This window comes from Otolemur garnettii, unplaced genomic scaffold, assembly GCF_000181295.1.
Source record: "Otolemur garnettii isolate 467f Iridium unplaced genomic scaffold, OtoGar3 scaffold00051, whole genome shotgun sequence".
NCBI lineage: Eukaryota > Metazoa > Chordata > Mammalia > Primates > Galagidae > Otolemur > Otolemur garnettii.
In genome coordinates this window covers 4,416,878-4,432,818 of record NW_003852446.1, presented here as the reverse complement: position 1 = coordinate 4,432,818, position 15,941 = coordinate 4,416,878, and the positions used below count along the sequence as shown (strand labels likewise).

General features: G+C 42.4%; 1 protein-coding gene across 7 annotated transcripts in view; it reads left to right on the top strand.

The window, feature by feature from the left end:
• ADGRG2 (adhesion G protein-coupled receptor G2) overlaps window positions 1-12,458 on the top strand; it is a 75,738-nt gene extending 63,280 nt beyond the window's left edge. For 6 of the 7 annotated variants that reach the window (XM_003791882.2, XM_003791880.2, XM_003791883.2 and 3 more), the window contains 5 exons: window positions 1,998-2,097; window positions 2,681-2,964; window positions 6,336-6,437; window positions 7,866-8,018; window positions 11,343-11,707. In XM_003791882.2, the coding sequence (XP_003791930.1) occupies window positions 1,998-2,097; window positions 2,681-2,964; window positions 6,336-6,437; window positions 7,866-8,018; window positions 11,343-11,527 (824 nt within the window). In that variant the 3' untranslated portion in view covers window positions 11,528-11,707. Of the gene's footprint in view, window positions 1-1,997; window positions 2,098-2,680; window positions 2,965-6,335; window positions 6,438-7,865; window positions 8,019-11,342 lie in introns of all 7 variants that reach the window. The other variant, XM_003791885.2, reaches the window with a different exon arrangement.
• Window positions 12,459-15,941: the final 3,483 nt, after the last annotated feature.

Sequence of the window (15,941 nt, the reverse complement as noted above, 5' to 3'; positions counted from 1 at the left end):
AGCCAGGCATTGTGGCGGGCTCCTGTGGTCCCAGCTACTTGGGAGGCAGAGGCAGGAGACTTGCTTGAGCCCAGGAGTTGGAGGTTGCTGTGAGCTGTGATGTCCAGGAGGACAGCTTGAGGCTCTGTCTTTTAAAAAAAAAAAAAAAGGACAAATTCCTCTGTCCCCCAATATTTTATTTTTAGAAAAATATTTTACTTGAGGAATTTCATAGATTGGTGTCACCAGCAGGTACAAAGGAATTAAATGACATATTACATTCAGCTGGAGCAGGCATTGCAGTGATGTGGGAAGAGGAGTTGACTTTAACTTACCAGAGTGTTGAGATTACATGTCAGGCCAGTGTGTGTACACAGAGCCTCAGGTGGTGGCATGGGGCAGAGGGTGATGGGCTGGGTAGGGGGAATTCCTTCCCAGTCAAAAGCCATTTTAATAAACTTGTGCCTCCTTAGTGGAAGAGCCCATGGGTCCTTGAGAGAGCCAGCACAGTGGCAGTCACCACCCCCAAATGAGCCATGACAGGATCCTCATTCTACCAGGGGGTTACAAATAACCAATTGAGGCCGGCTGTGGTGGCTCACACCCTTAATCCTAGCATTCTAGGAGGCCAAGGCGGGAGGATCCCTTGAGCTCAGGAGTTCCAGACCAGGCTGAGGAAGAATGAGACTCCATCTCTACTATAAGTAGAAAAATTAGCCAGGTGTTGTGGCGGGCACCTGTAGTCCCAGCTACTCTGGAGGCTGAGGCAAGAGGCTAACTTGAGTCTAGGAGTTTAAGGTTGCTGTGAGCTATGAGTCCATGGCACTCTCCCCAGGGCAACAGAGTAAGACTCTGTCTCAAAAAAACGAAACAAAACAAAAAACCCCCAAACAAATAACCAATCAAGGACTTTTGGTTTCATAATGAAAGAAATTGCCGGAAGTTGCTGACTCTTAGTTTATGTTCTAGATGTGTTAAAGTTAACATTAGCTGCTGTCATAGGCCTTAAATTAAAATCTCAGTAGATGGTCCTTTTTTTGTTTGTTTGTTTTGAGACAGTCTCAGGTTTCTTTTCTTTTCTTTTTTTTAGAGACAGAGTCTCACTTTGTCACCCTCAGTAGAGTACTATGACATCACAGCTCATAGCAACCTCCAGCTCTTCGGCTTAGGTGATTCTCTTGCCTCAGCCTCCCGAGTAGCTGGGACTACAGGTGCCTGCCACAACACCCAGCTATTTTTTGTTGCAGTTTAGTGGGGGCTGGGTTTGAACCGGCCACCCTGGGTATATGGGGCTGGCACCCTACTCACTGAGCCACAGGCGCCACCCTTGAGACAGTCTCAAGCTGTTGCCCTCAGTAGAGTTCTGTGGCATCACAGCTCACAGCAACCTCAAACTCTTAGGCTTAAGCAGTTCTCTTGCCTCAGCCTTCCAAGTAGCTGGGACTACAGGCGCCTGCCAAAACGCCTGGGTATTTTTTGTTGTTGTTGCAGTTGTCATTATTTTAGCTGGCCCAAGCCAGGGTTGAACCCACCAGCCTCGGTGTATGTGGCCTGTATTGGAGCCATTGTTTGGGCACTGCCAGATGGTTCTTTCTTGCTCATTCACAGTCCACTTAGTTGGGGTAGAGGAATCTCTGGTCTTGCAATTATTCAAGGGTCCACACTAATGTAGACGCTGCCTCAAGACAGGGCTTCCAAGGTTGCCCTGAGTTTGGAGAGAAAGAGAGAGTAGACAAAGCCTCTCACAGGAGGTTTCCATGGGGTAGGCCTAGAGGTAAAGCAAGTCATTTCTGCTGGCTTCCCATTGGCCAAATGGGATCTTGATCTTGTGGCCAAACACACCTCGAGCTGCCAGGAGGCTGGGAGCATCCAGCCACATACCAAAGAGGCAAAGAAACCAGTATAATGAACAGCTGTCTAAGGTCTACCACAAGAAGTAAACAGATTGTGATCTCTAATCCTTCCTCATCACCTTAGGTTACTAGAATGATGTGTGACCAATGTTTCCCATCTCCCAGGGGTACCAGCTGTGGTTGTGACGATCATCCTGACTATATCTCCAGATAACTATGGCCTTGGATCCTATGGGAAATTCCCCAATGGCTCACCAGATGACTTGTGAGTACTAAGCCTTCTGAGGGAAGGTTAAGCCAACTGGAAAATGGAATTCTCCAAGAAAACGGAGAATGCGATGAGCATATTCACTTCTGTTGTCATCCTAGTAAAACCCAACAATATTTAACAGCAGCCTTCACAGTCATGGGTAACGAGATAAGCTAGTTGGAAATGCCACGCTACTATTTAGGTGACCATTAGGGGGATCTGTTTTGAAAAATACATGTATGAATTAGGAGGAACTATTTTGAAATTATTTTCATTAGCCTCTGATAAAAATGCCCTCCAGTTACATTACATTAGAACTCATGGAATAGAGTTACTAGGATTTGCAGGAGTAAAATCCTGAATGTTTAAATAATAGTCTATATAAAAATCCTTTTAACCATCAAGTCTCCTAAAAGAAACTTCGGTTCTTTTCCCTAGTGCTATCAATAGCTGTAGAGAATAGCAGTTTTATCATTTTTGTCTCTTGTGCTCATAGAAAATGTTTCTGTCAAACATCACAGATGCATGGTATCATTTTGAACTCTAGTTCGTCATTGTCATTTGTTTTCCACTGTTTTTCCCCCGCCCCAAATTCCAGTTGCTGGATCAACAGCAACGCAGTGTTCTACATTACAGTTGTGGGCTATTTCTGCGTGATATTTTTGCTGAACGTCAGCATGTTTATCGTCGTCCTGGTTCAGCTCTGTCGAATTAAAAAGAAGAAGCAACTGGGAGCCCAGCGGAAAACCAGTATTCAAGACCTCAGGAGTATTGCTGGCCTTACATTTTTACTGGGAATAACCTGGGGCTTTGCCTTCTTTGCCTGGGGACCAGTTAATGTCACCTTCATGTATCTCTTTGCCATCTTTAACACCTTACAAGGTAAGCTGCACAGCAGTAAATACATTCCCAAATTGGATGATCCCAGCTGAATATAAAAATTCACCTACTGAACCAGAATAGGCATCCCCCAGTAATGTTACAGGTTTGCTTCCGGACCGTGCCAGTAACACAAACATCACAGTGAAGCGAGTCTCACAAATGCTTCGGTTTCCCAGTGCGTATAAAGTTTTGTTCCTCTTATACTGCAGTCTATCAGGTATACATTAGCATTAAGTCTAAAACGTATATATGCGTTAATTTAAAAATATTTTATTGCTGACAACTGTCAACACAGAGATAAGAAATGAGCACATGCTGTTGAAACAATGGCTCCAGTGGACTCGCTCAACACAGGGTTGCCATGAACCTTTAATTTGTAAAAGAAAAAAAAGCATTAACTGCAAAGCCCAATAAAGCAACATACAATAACACGAAGTATGCCTGTATATGCCAAATAGCTTATTTATGGTATCAACCAAAGAATCGCAAGGTTGATAAATTTGAAGAAAAGAGCTTTATTTCTTACAAAGGGTTACAGTCTGCACACTGGCTACCCCACAGGCTGGGAAGTGTAACCCTTGGCAGAACCCTATAGCGGGCACTTTTAAGGGAGAGAAGGGTGGAACGGGAATGCATGGTAAGTATACATATTTAACAGGTCATAGGAGGGGCTATGAATATTCATGATGGGTTCATGTGCATGCATAGTAAGCAAACATGCATGTTACATGAGTCCCATGGTCAGTTTGGGGTGGAGATGTAACATTTAAATACATATTCTCTATGGGTAGGTCATAAGGTGAAGGGGACGGCACAGAAGTACCCTGTGCATGGCCTCCGTCAGGCCGAACCAGTCCATGGCCAGTGGTCTTTTACCAAGAAGGAGCACTGGTGGGGTCAAAAAGGGAGGGGAGTCCCACAGGCAGTTGGCTGAAACCAGCAGTGGTACAAGTCTTTCAAAGGGGCTGGGTTTTGTTTAACTTTTAGGAAAGAAAGAGAGAAAGACTAATGGCCGAGTGGTTAGTGCAGGAGGGGTATAATGAGGCTCGGCTGACCTCCCTTCCTATCTTGGCTAGGAACTCAGTTTTTAGGGTTTCACTGGGGGCCCCTTGGCCAAGAGGGGGATCCATTCAATCGATTAGGGGGCTTAGGATTTTATTTTTCTCTGTGCCTTAAGATATTTTCATTGCAAAACAGGCACGCATCATCAAGAAAGAGGGCTTTGAGAGCCTTAGAAGAAAGGTATTTACTAAATTCAAGAAATGGTGCTGCCTTTTCTCCTTATCCGTCATTTTCTCCTCAGAGAAACCATATTGAGGAGAAGCCGCAAGGAACTCTTCCTGAGACAGCCAATTATTCTTCCTTCACTTGGTTCCTTTTTAAACCCCCAAACAAAACAAGAAACCTCTTTCTTTAAGTAAAACATGCATACCAAAAAGCACCCATACCATAAATGTCCCTGTGAGGGCTCACTACCCTGACTGCCTAGGTCAGGGTTTGATTCAAAGTCAATGATAAATGGGAAGGGAATAAATAGGCCCCAGTGGCAGTAGTCTTGCCCAGGGCACAATCTGAGAAGTTGCTGGGACACCAGGAGGCGGGGCAGGCTCTGCTTCTTGCCCCTGGTCAGTTTGGAACCCACAAAGTCGTATTCTTTAGAAAATCAAATTACTAATTGTTTTAGGGCAGAGTTATGAAAGACTCGTCAGCTGTTAGTTTTTCATGGAAGGTCTTTAGCCTTAAAAGCCCATCTGGCAGATAGGTTTACATTACAGTGATTCACTGTCCCCTGGTTTCGTTTTATTCCAAATCCTCTGCTGAGATGCCTCTTACTTGCATTCTCATCTGCTTGTTCTAGTTCCCGTAATGTCCTCCTGTAGCTCTATCTGGCAACAGATAATTTTTTTTGGTTTTCGAAAAACATCCCAACCTGTCCTTAAATTCAAATGGCTGGTTAGGCCTTGATTCTTACTTTATTTGGAGGAAGCCAGCAGATAATCTTGTGTGGTGATATACAGTTATTAAGTTTTACCTACAATATACCAGTTCCTGAATTGGCATGTCCAGGTGTTATACTACATAGTATTAAATACAAACTCCTCCCCACCCCACCCCCAGGCAAATTCTTTGGAAGGGTTTAAATGGAAAGTTTTATTTGACAAGGGCATACTAAAACCGATAGACACTACAAAAGAGAAATATATATGCCCACATTACACTAATCATTAAAATGAAAGCAAAATACCTACCTTCATAACATGTTTCAGGTAGAAACCAAATCTGCCTCTTTCTTCATTTCTCCAGAACATCTTTATTTATTGATTTATTTTTTTCAGTTTTGGGCCAGGGCTGGGCTTGAACCCACCACCTTCGGCATATGGGGTCAGCACCCTACTCCTTTGAGCCACAGGCGCTGCCCACATCTTTTTCTTTGAATATGAATGGATGGAAAGAATTTATTGCTTCATCTGCAAAAGGCAACTAGTCTTAATTCCCAGGGTTTTGGGGTTGATGAAAGTAGAGATATGCATAGGTTCTAATTTGAGCCTCTCTCATACATACTGTTTCTCTCCTAATGCAAGCCTCCCAGGGTGGCAAATGAGCGAAGGTGTGCAATATTCAGACATCAGTCTTAAGGGCAGTCATGTGTACTCTACTGTAAGCCAACCTGGTATTTTTAAATGAAGGTTTTAAAGTAGATAGTGAAGAACTCCGAATTCATCCATTCATTCAGCAAGTATTTATTGGTAGCGATGGGGCTGTGTGGGGAGCCCTGGGCTGTGTGAGGAGCCCTGGCCTGCATGACTAGGTGCCCAGGTTGGCCAAGAGGCAGGGAACCCAAGAGCCCCTTCAGGTCTCCAGCTTGTTCTCCATGCCAGGAGAGTTTTCTCCACCAAGTTAGAGGAAGGTAGGCAGGTAGACCAGTATGCTACTGTAGTGTCCTAGTCCCAAGCAAGGGAATTGGTGGTGAATTTGAGGGGGAAGATAGAGAGAATTGAAGATGTGCAGAGAAGATGGCACTTGAAATGACTTGGAAATAGATAATAAATATGGAGAAAGGGACAGGCAAGAGCCTACCTCCAAGCTGGGATCCCAAGTGGAAGGCTTGTTCCAAGATGGGAAAGGCCAAGGATAGAATGTGAAAGGAGAGACAGTGAATGTAATTTTGGAAATGTGAAGTTATCGTCCCTTTTATAAAATATTATTTACTTTACAAAGATTAAAAAAGGAATTCCCCAGTGCCTTTCAATTTGCAAAAGTTCACTTAACCCATAGATGCCAACGATCTTATCTTTTGTGCAAAGTAAGCTTATGACATTCAGATCTTAGTTTGGAATTCATTGTATTATGGCTTTTTCCCCCCTCTTTAGGATTTTTCATATTCATCTTTTACTGTGTAGCAAAAGAGAATGTCAGGAAGCAATGGAGGCGGTATCTTTGCTGTGGGAAGTTACGGCTGGCTGAAAATTCTGGTAAAGAGTTGCCTTAACTTTTTCTCCTCTTCTTAAAATCTTGAGAAAAAGATTCTATAAATTAGGATCCAAAGCAATCATTGCCAAAAGGCCATCCAATGTGGAAATCATAGAATGGAGCCTGCTGAATAGAAAATACTAAGTTTCAACTTTGGGGTTGCGGGGTGGGGGGAACCTAGTGAATTAAAAAATAATTATCTATAAAGCCAGGTGCAGTGGCACACGCCTATAGTCCCAACTACTTGGGAGGCTAAGGCAGGAGGGTTGCTTGAGCCCAGGAGTTCAAGTCTAGCCCAAGTAACATATCAAGGTCCTGTCTCTTAAAAAAGAAATTAAAATAAGTATTTATATTTGGGAATTCTGTGAGCAATAGGATTAATGACCTCACCGCTTCCTGGGTGAAGCACCAGTGAAATTTTTTTTCTATGGAGCTCATGTTTTTTACTTCCCAAAGTAATTTTTACTATTTACCTTGATAATTTCCTTCTCTTAGACACAGTCTCACTCTGTCACCCTGGGTAGAGTGCTGTGGCATCATCATAGCTCATAGTAATCTCAAACTCTTGGGAGTGAGCAATCCTCTTGCCTCAGCCTCCCGAGTAGCTGAGACTACAGGCGCCTGCCACAACACCCAGCTGCTCTATTTTTAGTAGAGAAAGGGGTCTTACTGTTGCTCAGGTTTGTCTCCAGCTCCTGAACTCATGCAATCCATCTGCCTCAGCCTCCCGGAGTGCTAGGATTACAGGCATGAGCCACCGCACCTGGCCCTGCCTTGATAATGTTTTAAGTCTCCACTCAGTCCTTTCTCCACAGATCCTGGTTGTCAGTGGCTTTATTTGTTAGTAAGCCAGACTTTGTATATAAGCCTTAGCATGTATTTGGTTATTTTGAAGTTATTTTCACGTATGTCCTGTTGGGTAGGAGAGCAGATCAGATTGTTCATTTTTGAAGAAAATGAGAAAAATGAAGTACTGTTTGAAAAATTAGATTCCTTTGCCATGAATACCACCTTTGCAGTATCTGGGGGGGCATAGGAGCCTATACTTAGAAAACAGCAGTCCACATAGTGCAGTCATTTCCATAGATTTAAGAACCATTGGTCATGACGACGATTGATATTCTTGCTAATACAGTATAAGCTCTGAATTACTCCCTAACTCGGTAGATACTGATAGACACCATCAAATTAGCTTAGCCTTTAGGTTAGGAAAATTTAAGTTCCTTTCAACCAGGCAGTCATTTGAAGGACAGATGTATATAATCTAAACGAAAATACATTTTATCACAGCAACATGTGAAATGGGTGACTTCTCTGTAAAACCCCAAAGTGAGAAATCAGTTGCTAGGACTTGTTACACTGTGATCTGTCTCTTGCATTTGAGCTTCAACGTACCGCCCTGTTTTTCTGTAATGCTTATTCTGCTGTAGACTGGAGTAAAACTGCTACTAATGGTTTAAAGAAGCAGACTGTAAACCAAGGAGTGTCCAGCTCTTCAAATTCCTTACAGTCAAACAGTAACTCCACTAACTCCGCCACACTGCTAGTGAATAATGATTGCTCAGTACACGCAAGCGGGAATGGTATGTATGTCTCAATATAGTATTTCTCAAGCTAATGTTTATTTTTAGAAGCACTTTTATCCTTTAATGGCATTTTCGCTAGTATATATGACTAGTGGATCAAAATGTGGTTCCCTTACAACAGAGGACGTTTATTCATCCAGATTTATTTATTTTAGAGCAAATACTGAAACAACGATCTTTTTTTTTTCTTTTTTCACAATGGGAATGAATGGCGACCTCAGAGTTTTAACAGATCCAATCCTCATTGAAGAATTTCCCAAAGACTTAAATACGGTGCTATTTCTGTGAGAGCGGTACCTAAAATAGCCAATACGACTATATCCATTTTGATTCCATCTGTGATCGTACACATCTTCAACACTTTTGAACCTTCCTGTTTTTTCGCTTTTCATGTTTGTTAGTTCCTTCTCACAGGGGGCTGCCTTGTGACAGCACCCAAATCCCCATGAATACACCCAAAACCGGAAGATGAACTGTGACCAGTATTGGTGACCACACGTGGCACCAGTATGTGGACAGATTATTGCTGCTACGCCTCCTTCACTCATCAATTCTGACATTTCTAGCTAACCCTGCTGTTACATTTCCTTTCCTAAGACTGGGCTGTTCATTAAAGCTGATCTGTTTTCACCTTCTTTTGCTTCTTAATATATCTGTTGCATTTTTATTAAAACTTAATTTCTGCCAGCATGCTTTCTCCTTGCATGGAGAAAATTTGCCTTTATTCATCATTGTAGGATATTAGTCCTTTTCATAACTGATTCAGATGCATGTGTAAAGAGGTTGGTTTCTACATTTACAAAATAGTTTTCCAACCTTCCCTAAAACGGGAGGTTTGCTGGTTTGTCTAGACCAGTGATTTTCAACCGGTGTGCCATGGCACACTGGTGTGGCATGAAAGGATCTTAGGTGTGCCGTGAAAATGTTTAAAGATCATTAAATTATTTTTGAAAGAAGTTCAAAGCACAGTAAGTATATTCTTTTCTTTCAACTCTTCTTTTTGATGAACATAATTTAAATATGCCACAAATGTTTAAGTACAGGTTCAAGTGTGAAAAGGTTGGAAAACACTGGTCTAGACTTTTAACATATACATAAGGGCTCGGTGCCCATAGCTCAGTGGTTAGGGCGCCAGCCACATACAACGAGACTGATGGGTTTGAACCTGGCCCAGGCCTGCTAAACAACAGTGACAACTACAACAAAAAATAGACGGGTGCCGTGGTGGGTGCCTGTAGTCCCAGCTACTTGGGAGGCTGAGGCAAGAGAATCGCTTAAGCCCAAGAGTTTGAGGTTGCTGTGAGCTGTGACACCACTGCACTCTACCAAGGACGACATAGTGAGACTCTGTCTCCAAAAAATAAATAATAAAATAAAATAAAATAAATAAAAATAAAATTAAAATACAAATAGGATGACTCAAAATCAAGGTTTCTCATCCCCGGCACAATTGATGTTTGGGGCTGGATAATTCTTTTTTGTGGACTTGACAATGGTTACCAGCATTCCTGGCCTCTACCCCCTAGAACCAGTAGCACCTCGCCCCACATTATGACAACCCAGAATTTCCTCAGACACCGCCAACTGTCCCTTGGGGAGTAAAACTGCCCTGAGTTGAGAATCACTGCTGAAAATGGTGAAGAAACAGCTGCCATGTGGCCTCTTCACTGTCAATACCAAAAGGAAAGATCTAGGCTCTGTGCCAAGTAGGTATATCAGGAGTGACTCAGCGCAAGTAAGCAGAGTGGAGGCAGTGGGTGTCAGGCTGATTAATGAGTTAGTGTGGGAAGGCCAGCTGATAGTAGAGAGATCAAAGTGAGCTGGGCCATCAAGAAGCCTTAGAATCACAACATGTGTTTTGGGCTCTTCACCCATAAATCAGATTTTTCCTTCTTTTAGAAAGAACTCAGAGATAAAGCCTCACTTGCCCAGCCCTATCAATGTGTTGCCATCTTCTTGAGAAAATGGATTTGAGGGAAGCAGCACATTTTCACACAGCTATTTTTGATGCCTGGCAATGAGGGTGGGGGACATTTTAAGGCCACCAAAATGGCTGCGATCAATACTGCATAAACGTGTCAGCTGTACGTTCCCGACTCCTTTGTTCCTTGCACTGGCATCCGGGGTGGATGAAGAATGGAACTGGTAATTTCAAAACCAGAAGCTTGTAAGTTTAATGGCTTATTATACAGGGTCAAATTGTTCCTGCATCAAAATGTACTCGAGCCAAAATGCTTAAATCCGAACACCTGCCTCAGACAGTCACATGCTCTATTTGAGCTATGTCACAGATGGAGCTGTGTTAACCACATCCATCACCTAGTTTGCGTGACTATGACATATTTCAGTTGTGAGCTTAGAGGCTTGGGCACCAGCAGGCATCTCATTCAGTACATGGGGCCAGTACCCAGATTGGAAGCAGCATCACATGTTGACTCCATCACTGACCTGTGTAGCCTTGGCAGAGCACTTAGTATCTGATGCCCTAGTTTCATCATCTGTGAAATGGGCTTAAGAATCCTGTAGGGTTATAAATGAGAGAATACTCAGTGATATTATTGTCACTCTTGTTATAATTATGTCATGAACTACCAAATTGGCTTATTCAGCTTTCTATGTTGTCTCCCAATGGGATAAAGGTCAGAAGGATGGTGCCTAGAAGATCCCCTACAATTCTTAGGGTGGGGAAGAGCTAAGTCTAAACCCCAGTTACCTTAGAATGCCCAGCTCTCTGTCCTGGACTCTTCAGTTGGAATTGGTGGTTTCCTCTTGGAATAAGTCCTGATTTTAGTGAGAGGGGCTGGTTGACTCTACAAGAGAGATGATTTCTTCTTGCTATGACTATTGGGGCTAGTTGCTTTGAGTTCCCCTGGTACAGAGTTTCATTTTATAGGAATCTAGGGGACTAAGACATTACAAGGCACCTATGGGGATTTCTGCTAACCTTAACCTTTTGGGGTAGACCAAACTATTACCTTAAGCTATGTTATATATACGCTACTATTTGAAGTCCATATATGTTCAACCAGAGTTAGGAAATGGCCTTTTAAAATATGTATATGGCTTTGCTTCATACTTGGCACATTCCATTAAAAAACACTGCCATAAGAGAACTGGTTTCTCAATCAGTCTCCAATTTGGTAATGTTTACTTCGAGTGGCCTTAGGGAAGGAATGAAAAATGAGTCAAATGTGAATATATATCATAAATATCTTTAAAAAGACATGTTTTATATACACACACTTAAGAATAAAGTGATGTTTGGCTTTGAATGCTTTCTGTGGGGACTTCATGCCACGAACCTTTTTTTCCCTTACGTAGGAAATGCTTCTACAGAGAGGAATGGGGTTTCTTTCAGTGTTCAGAATGGAGACGTGTGCCTTCACGATTTCACTGGAAAACAGCACGTGTTTAATGAGAAAGAAGATTCCTGCAATGGAAAAAGCCGGATGGCTTTCAGAAGGACTTCAAAGCGGGGCAGCTTACACTTTATTGAGCAAATGTGATTTCCTTTTTCTAAAACCAAAGCTTGATGCTTGACAGTGTGAAATGTCTGGTTTTACCTTTTTACACAATGTGAGATGTATGAAAATCAACTTATTTTATACTCGGCAACCTCTCGAGGAGCGTAAGCTAATGGAGGGCAATGATTACTATTAGAAGAGTAAACCAAGACAGTGTACCATGATTTTTAGACCTCTGTGATTTGTTTTCTCCTTCATTTCAATAGAAGGTTGATTTAAAGCAGCGCACTAAGAATAAGCCTCCTGTCTTTAGAAAAAAAATAGTTAATTTTCAGTCACATGTTAAAGAGGCTGAGTTACCTTTGATAACATCATGTAAAGCAACCGTGGACTTCAGCCTGTTGGTGAGTTTAGTTGTGCACGCCTTCGTTGTATATAAGCTAACTCTCGTCACCTACATGTCAACAATCTTACTTCTACATTTTTGTATTTATTTTCTACTGTGTAAATTTATTCCTTCGTAGAATCATGGTTGTGTTGTTTTTGTCTAACGTGATAATTCAGAAAATCCTTATTAGCTCAGTGAATTCTACGGCTCCTTTTAGAGATTATATGGGATGTGAAATACTGAAACCTCACTGAAATCAAGAAATGATGATACCAGCCAGCCTGGGAAAATATAAGCAGAGGATGCCACATTTAGCTCATACACTGCCTTTGAGCAGGTTAGAATAAGATGCCCTCTCTGGGCAGACACAGCCCCATGGTATCATGGTTTGCCCAACAGAGCAGGGGCCATATTTTAGCCCCACTCACCCTCTTGGGTGCGTTCTTATGCAGGGTAAGACCTGTACAGCCTACGTGGCATCCAATACTCATCCCCATCTCCTGATCTCATCCCCAAGGACCACATTATGGAATCAGCACCAACATGGCCACAGAGAGGGATGGAACTGTAATCTAGACTATATGTCAGCAAAATTGTGAACACACTTGAGATACACACACTGCCGCTTCTCCGATCTAAAAGCCTTTCAGAAGAGAGGAGTAGTCTAGGATTACTTTTTAAAAGAGTTATATATATCGTGGCGCCTGTAGCTCAAAGGAGTAGGGCGCCGGCCCCATATGCCGGAGGTGGCAGGTTCAAACCCAGCCCCGGCCAAAAACTGCAAAAAAAAAAAAAGAGTTATATATAAGGAAGAAAATCATTGCCGTCGTTAAAAAAAAAAAGGCAACTCCGTGGTAGGTACATTGTTGATTGTTACGACTGGTACAGTGTGGCCCAGCCAGAGCTATAATTTTTTTTTTAATGTGTCAAGTCTTGAAGAGTGCATAGTGACAAGAGGGAGCAGCTTTGGGGAACAGTGAAGTGTCCTGCAGTGCTGTCGTTTCCATATGTATTAAACCTTGATTGCTCCTAGTAATATAGGGTCTATCTTGCTTCCCACTTATACCTGCTTGAGCACGGCCTCAAGTATGTCTTTATTAGGGACATTTCATAGCCTTTAGTTAAGTCTTTCACGAAGGTTCCCTTGCATATATTTCAGGTGACTGTTGTACCCCGGACTGACCGTAATGATACCATAATACATTTCTGTGAGTGCTGATTTGCCTTTGCAATATTTCTTCTCTGATTTATTTAATTGTCTTGTATTTATATGTTAAATCAACAAAAATGTTAAAAATCAACGCAATAAATTTGCATTTGAATTCTTTAAGTTGAGTAACTTTCACAAAGAGGACATTTGCAACGTCCTTCCCTGGTGGTGTGGCATGGAAGTGGTAGGGCATGCCTGATTCAGACAGACATGACGGTGACATCCTGGGGAAGCGGCAGGCACCCTGTGACTAGGAAATCAGAGCAAGGGTGGTTCTGCCTCATGACATCAGCTTCTGAAGCCTTTTTCATTTTCCTATGTCTCTTTCAAGATTCTCTCTTCAACATGTTGCCTCTGGCCTGTAGGCAATGTACAAGACCCAATTCAGACCCCATCCACGTACCTGCTTCCTCAGCATCAAACAGCAGGATCTCAGGAGTGTGAGGATAGGATTTGGGATTTCTTTGCTGGTTACCATGTACAAGCCCTACTAGGTGAAGCTGGCCTCACCGCCACAAGAGGTCCCTGAGCAATATCTCCTTCCAAGACCCTTAGCTCTCACGAAGATTCTGAATACTAAATGGATAAGATGTGATATACTCAAGACTAGGGCGGGGAGGGAGGTAAGACCTCAGAAACCAATTTCCTCAAGCAGATGATGTAACCAAAGTATACATAAAGGATGTAACATGTCCAATGTCCTTGAGATCCTCACCCCTTCTGTTTCCTATTGCATTTTGTGTGTGGGTTGTGGTCCTCAAGCCAATTTCAGACAGACATGGGGCAGGACAGAGAGAGAATGTTTCAGAGAAACATCCTCCTTTGGATTTAAAATTGGTCCCACAGGCTGGATGCAGTGGCTCATGCCTATAATCCTAGCACTCTGAGAGGCTGAGGTGGATAGATTGATTGCTTAAACGCAGGAGTTTGAGACCAGCCTAAGCAAGAGTGAGACCCCCGTCTCTACTAAAGGTAGAAAAACTAGTCAGGTGTTGTGGAGGGTACCTGTAGTCCCAGCTACTCAGGAGGCTGACGCAAGAGGATCTCTTAAGTCCAGGAGTTTGAAGTTGCTGTAAGACAACCATGGCACTCTACCCAGGGCAATAAAATGAGACTCTGTCTCAAAAAAAAAAAAAAAATTAAATTGGTCCACAATCTCAGGCTCTATTATAAGGAGACAAAGGTAGTACCAATATTAAGAGGTGAGGAGTGCCAGAGCAATGGCCAGTATTTGAAGAAGTATTTCCTCAGAAATTCAGAATTCCCCTCACCCCAAAACACTACAGTCATTAATCCCACAAAGGAACTCTCACTGACTTCAGTGAGTAGCATCGTGATTATGCTCATCAAAAACGGTGAAACAGCTTCACTTGGAAGACTGGGTTGTGTCCACTGAGGTCACCTAGGAGGCAGGTCAGTTTGTTGAAGGCCACTTGGACAAAGACCTAATCTACTGAATGACCAATTGACCAAGTAAACTTGTTTGGGGTCATTTTGTCTCCATAACAGTATTTATTTATTTGTTTATTTTTTAAGAGACAGAGTCTCACTCTGTCACCCAGGCTGGAGTACAATGACATCCTAGCTCACTATAACCTCTAACTCCTGGACTCAAGTGATCCTCCTGCCTTAGGCTCCCGAGTAGCTGGGACTACAAGCATGCTCTACCATGCCCAGCTGATTTTTTTTTTTAATTGTTTGTAGAGATGGTGTCTTGCTGTGTTGCTTAGGCCTCCAGTGGGCGTGAGCATCCATGCCTGGCCTATAATAGCATTTTAAGGACTATTTAGCTTTTCTCTGCCTCAGCTCCTCACTGCTGCAGCTGGAGTCTAAAGGACAGAAAAGGAAGGTGTAAGAACATAAAGTGTGAAGGATTCTTATCAATATATATATTTTTCTTTTCACCTTAGTCTCCAGGTACTGCATCAAGAAATCAAGGCAGACAAAAATTGAGTATATATTCCTCCAGAATATAGTCTTTTGAATATATTTAATAAATACAATCCTTGCCGTAATGAAATCTTAGGCTTGCTGGTAGTTCTTCTGCTTATCTCTCAATCTCAAACTTGCTACAAGAAGCCAGAGGAGAAACAAATACAACATTCTTTAAATGTTACAATGAAAAACAAAATGACCTCCAGCCAACTAAAGTTAAATTGCCATAGAAATGGCTAACTTTGGTGAAACAGTCATTTTCAGTGAATTAATTCACAATTGATCCTGTTTTCTGTGTCAAAGATGGAGTGAACTCTCCAAGAGAAACATTTATTGGTTTCTACCTTGGATGCTGAAAACTGCTTTAGCTGAAGCTCCCGAGGCAGGACCACGGGCAGACCCTCTGGTTGGGGTCAGACAAGTCATACGTGGTGCCACTCCATGGTCAGGTTGTGGCTTTTCATCTTAAGATCATAAATCAGTGTTAGAAACGAATAATGACATTCCCCATCATATCCCCAAACCACTTCGTGACAAATGTTGAAGAAATGACTTGGAGACAAGTTTCTATTGGGTGATAAACAGAGAAAGGCTTCATGGATATGGAGATTTTGTAGCTCAGGGACATAAGCATACCGCAATAGGAGACTTCATTTTTATATAGCATGGCTTGCTAGTCCAAAATGAATCGCTAAAATTCTCTTGGAAATTTAAAAGCTAAAAAGTGGTAGCCTTCCTCTTTGGTTTTATCCCAGAATTTTGAGCTTATTGAAAAACATAGCTTATACAATAATACACATTTAAAGGACACACCAACGCCTAAGGATGTAGACCGGCCATCCACCAAAAGGGATGGGGTGTGTGTGTATAGCAGAATTAGCAAATAATGAGATCGAAAAGTTGAAAATGGGCCAGGTGCGATG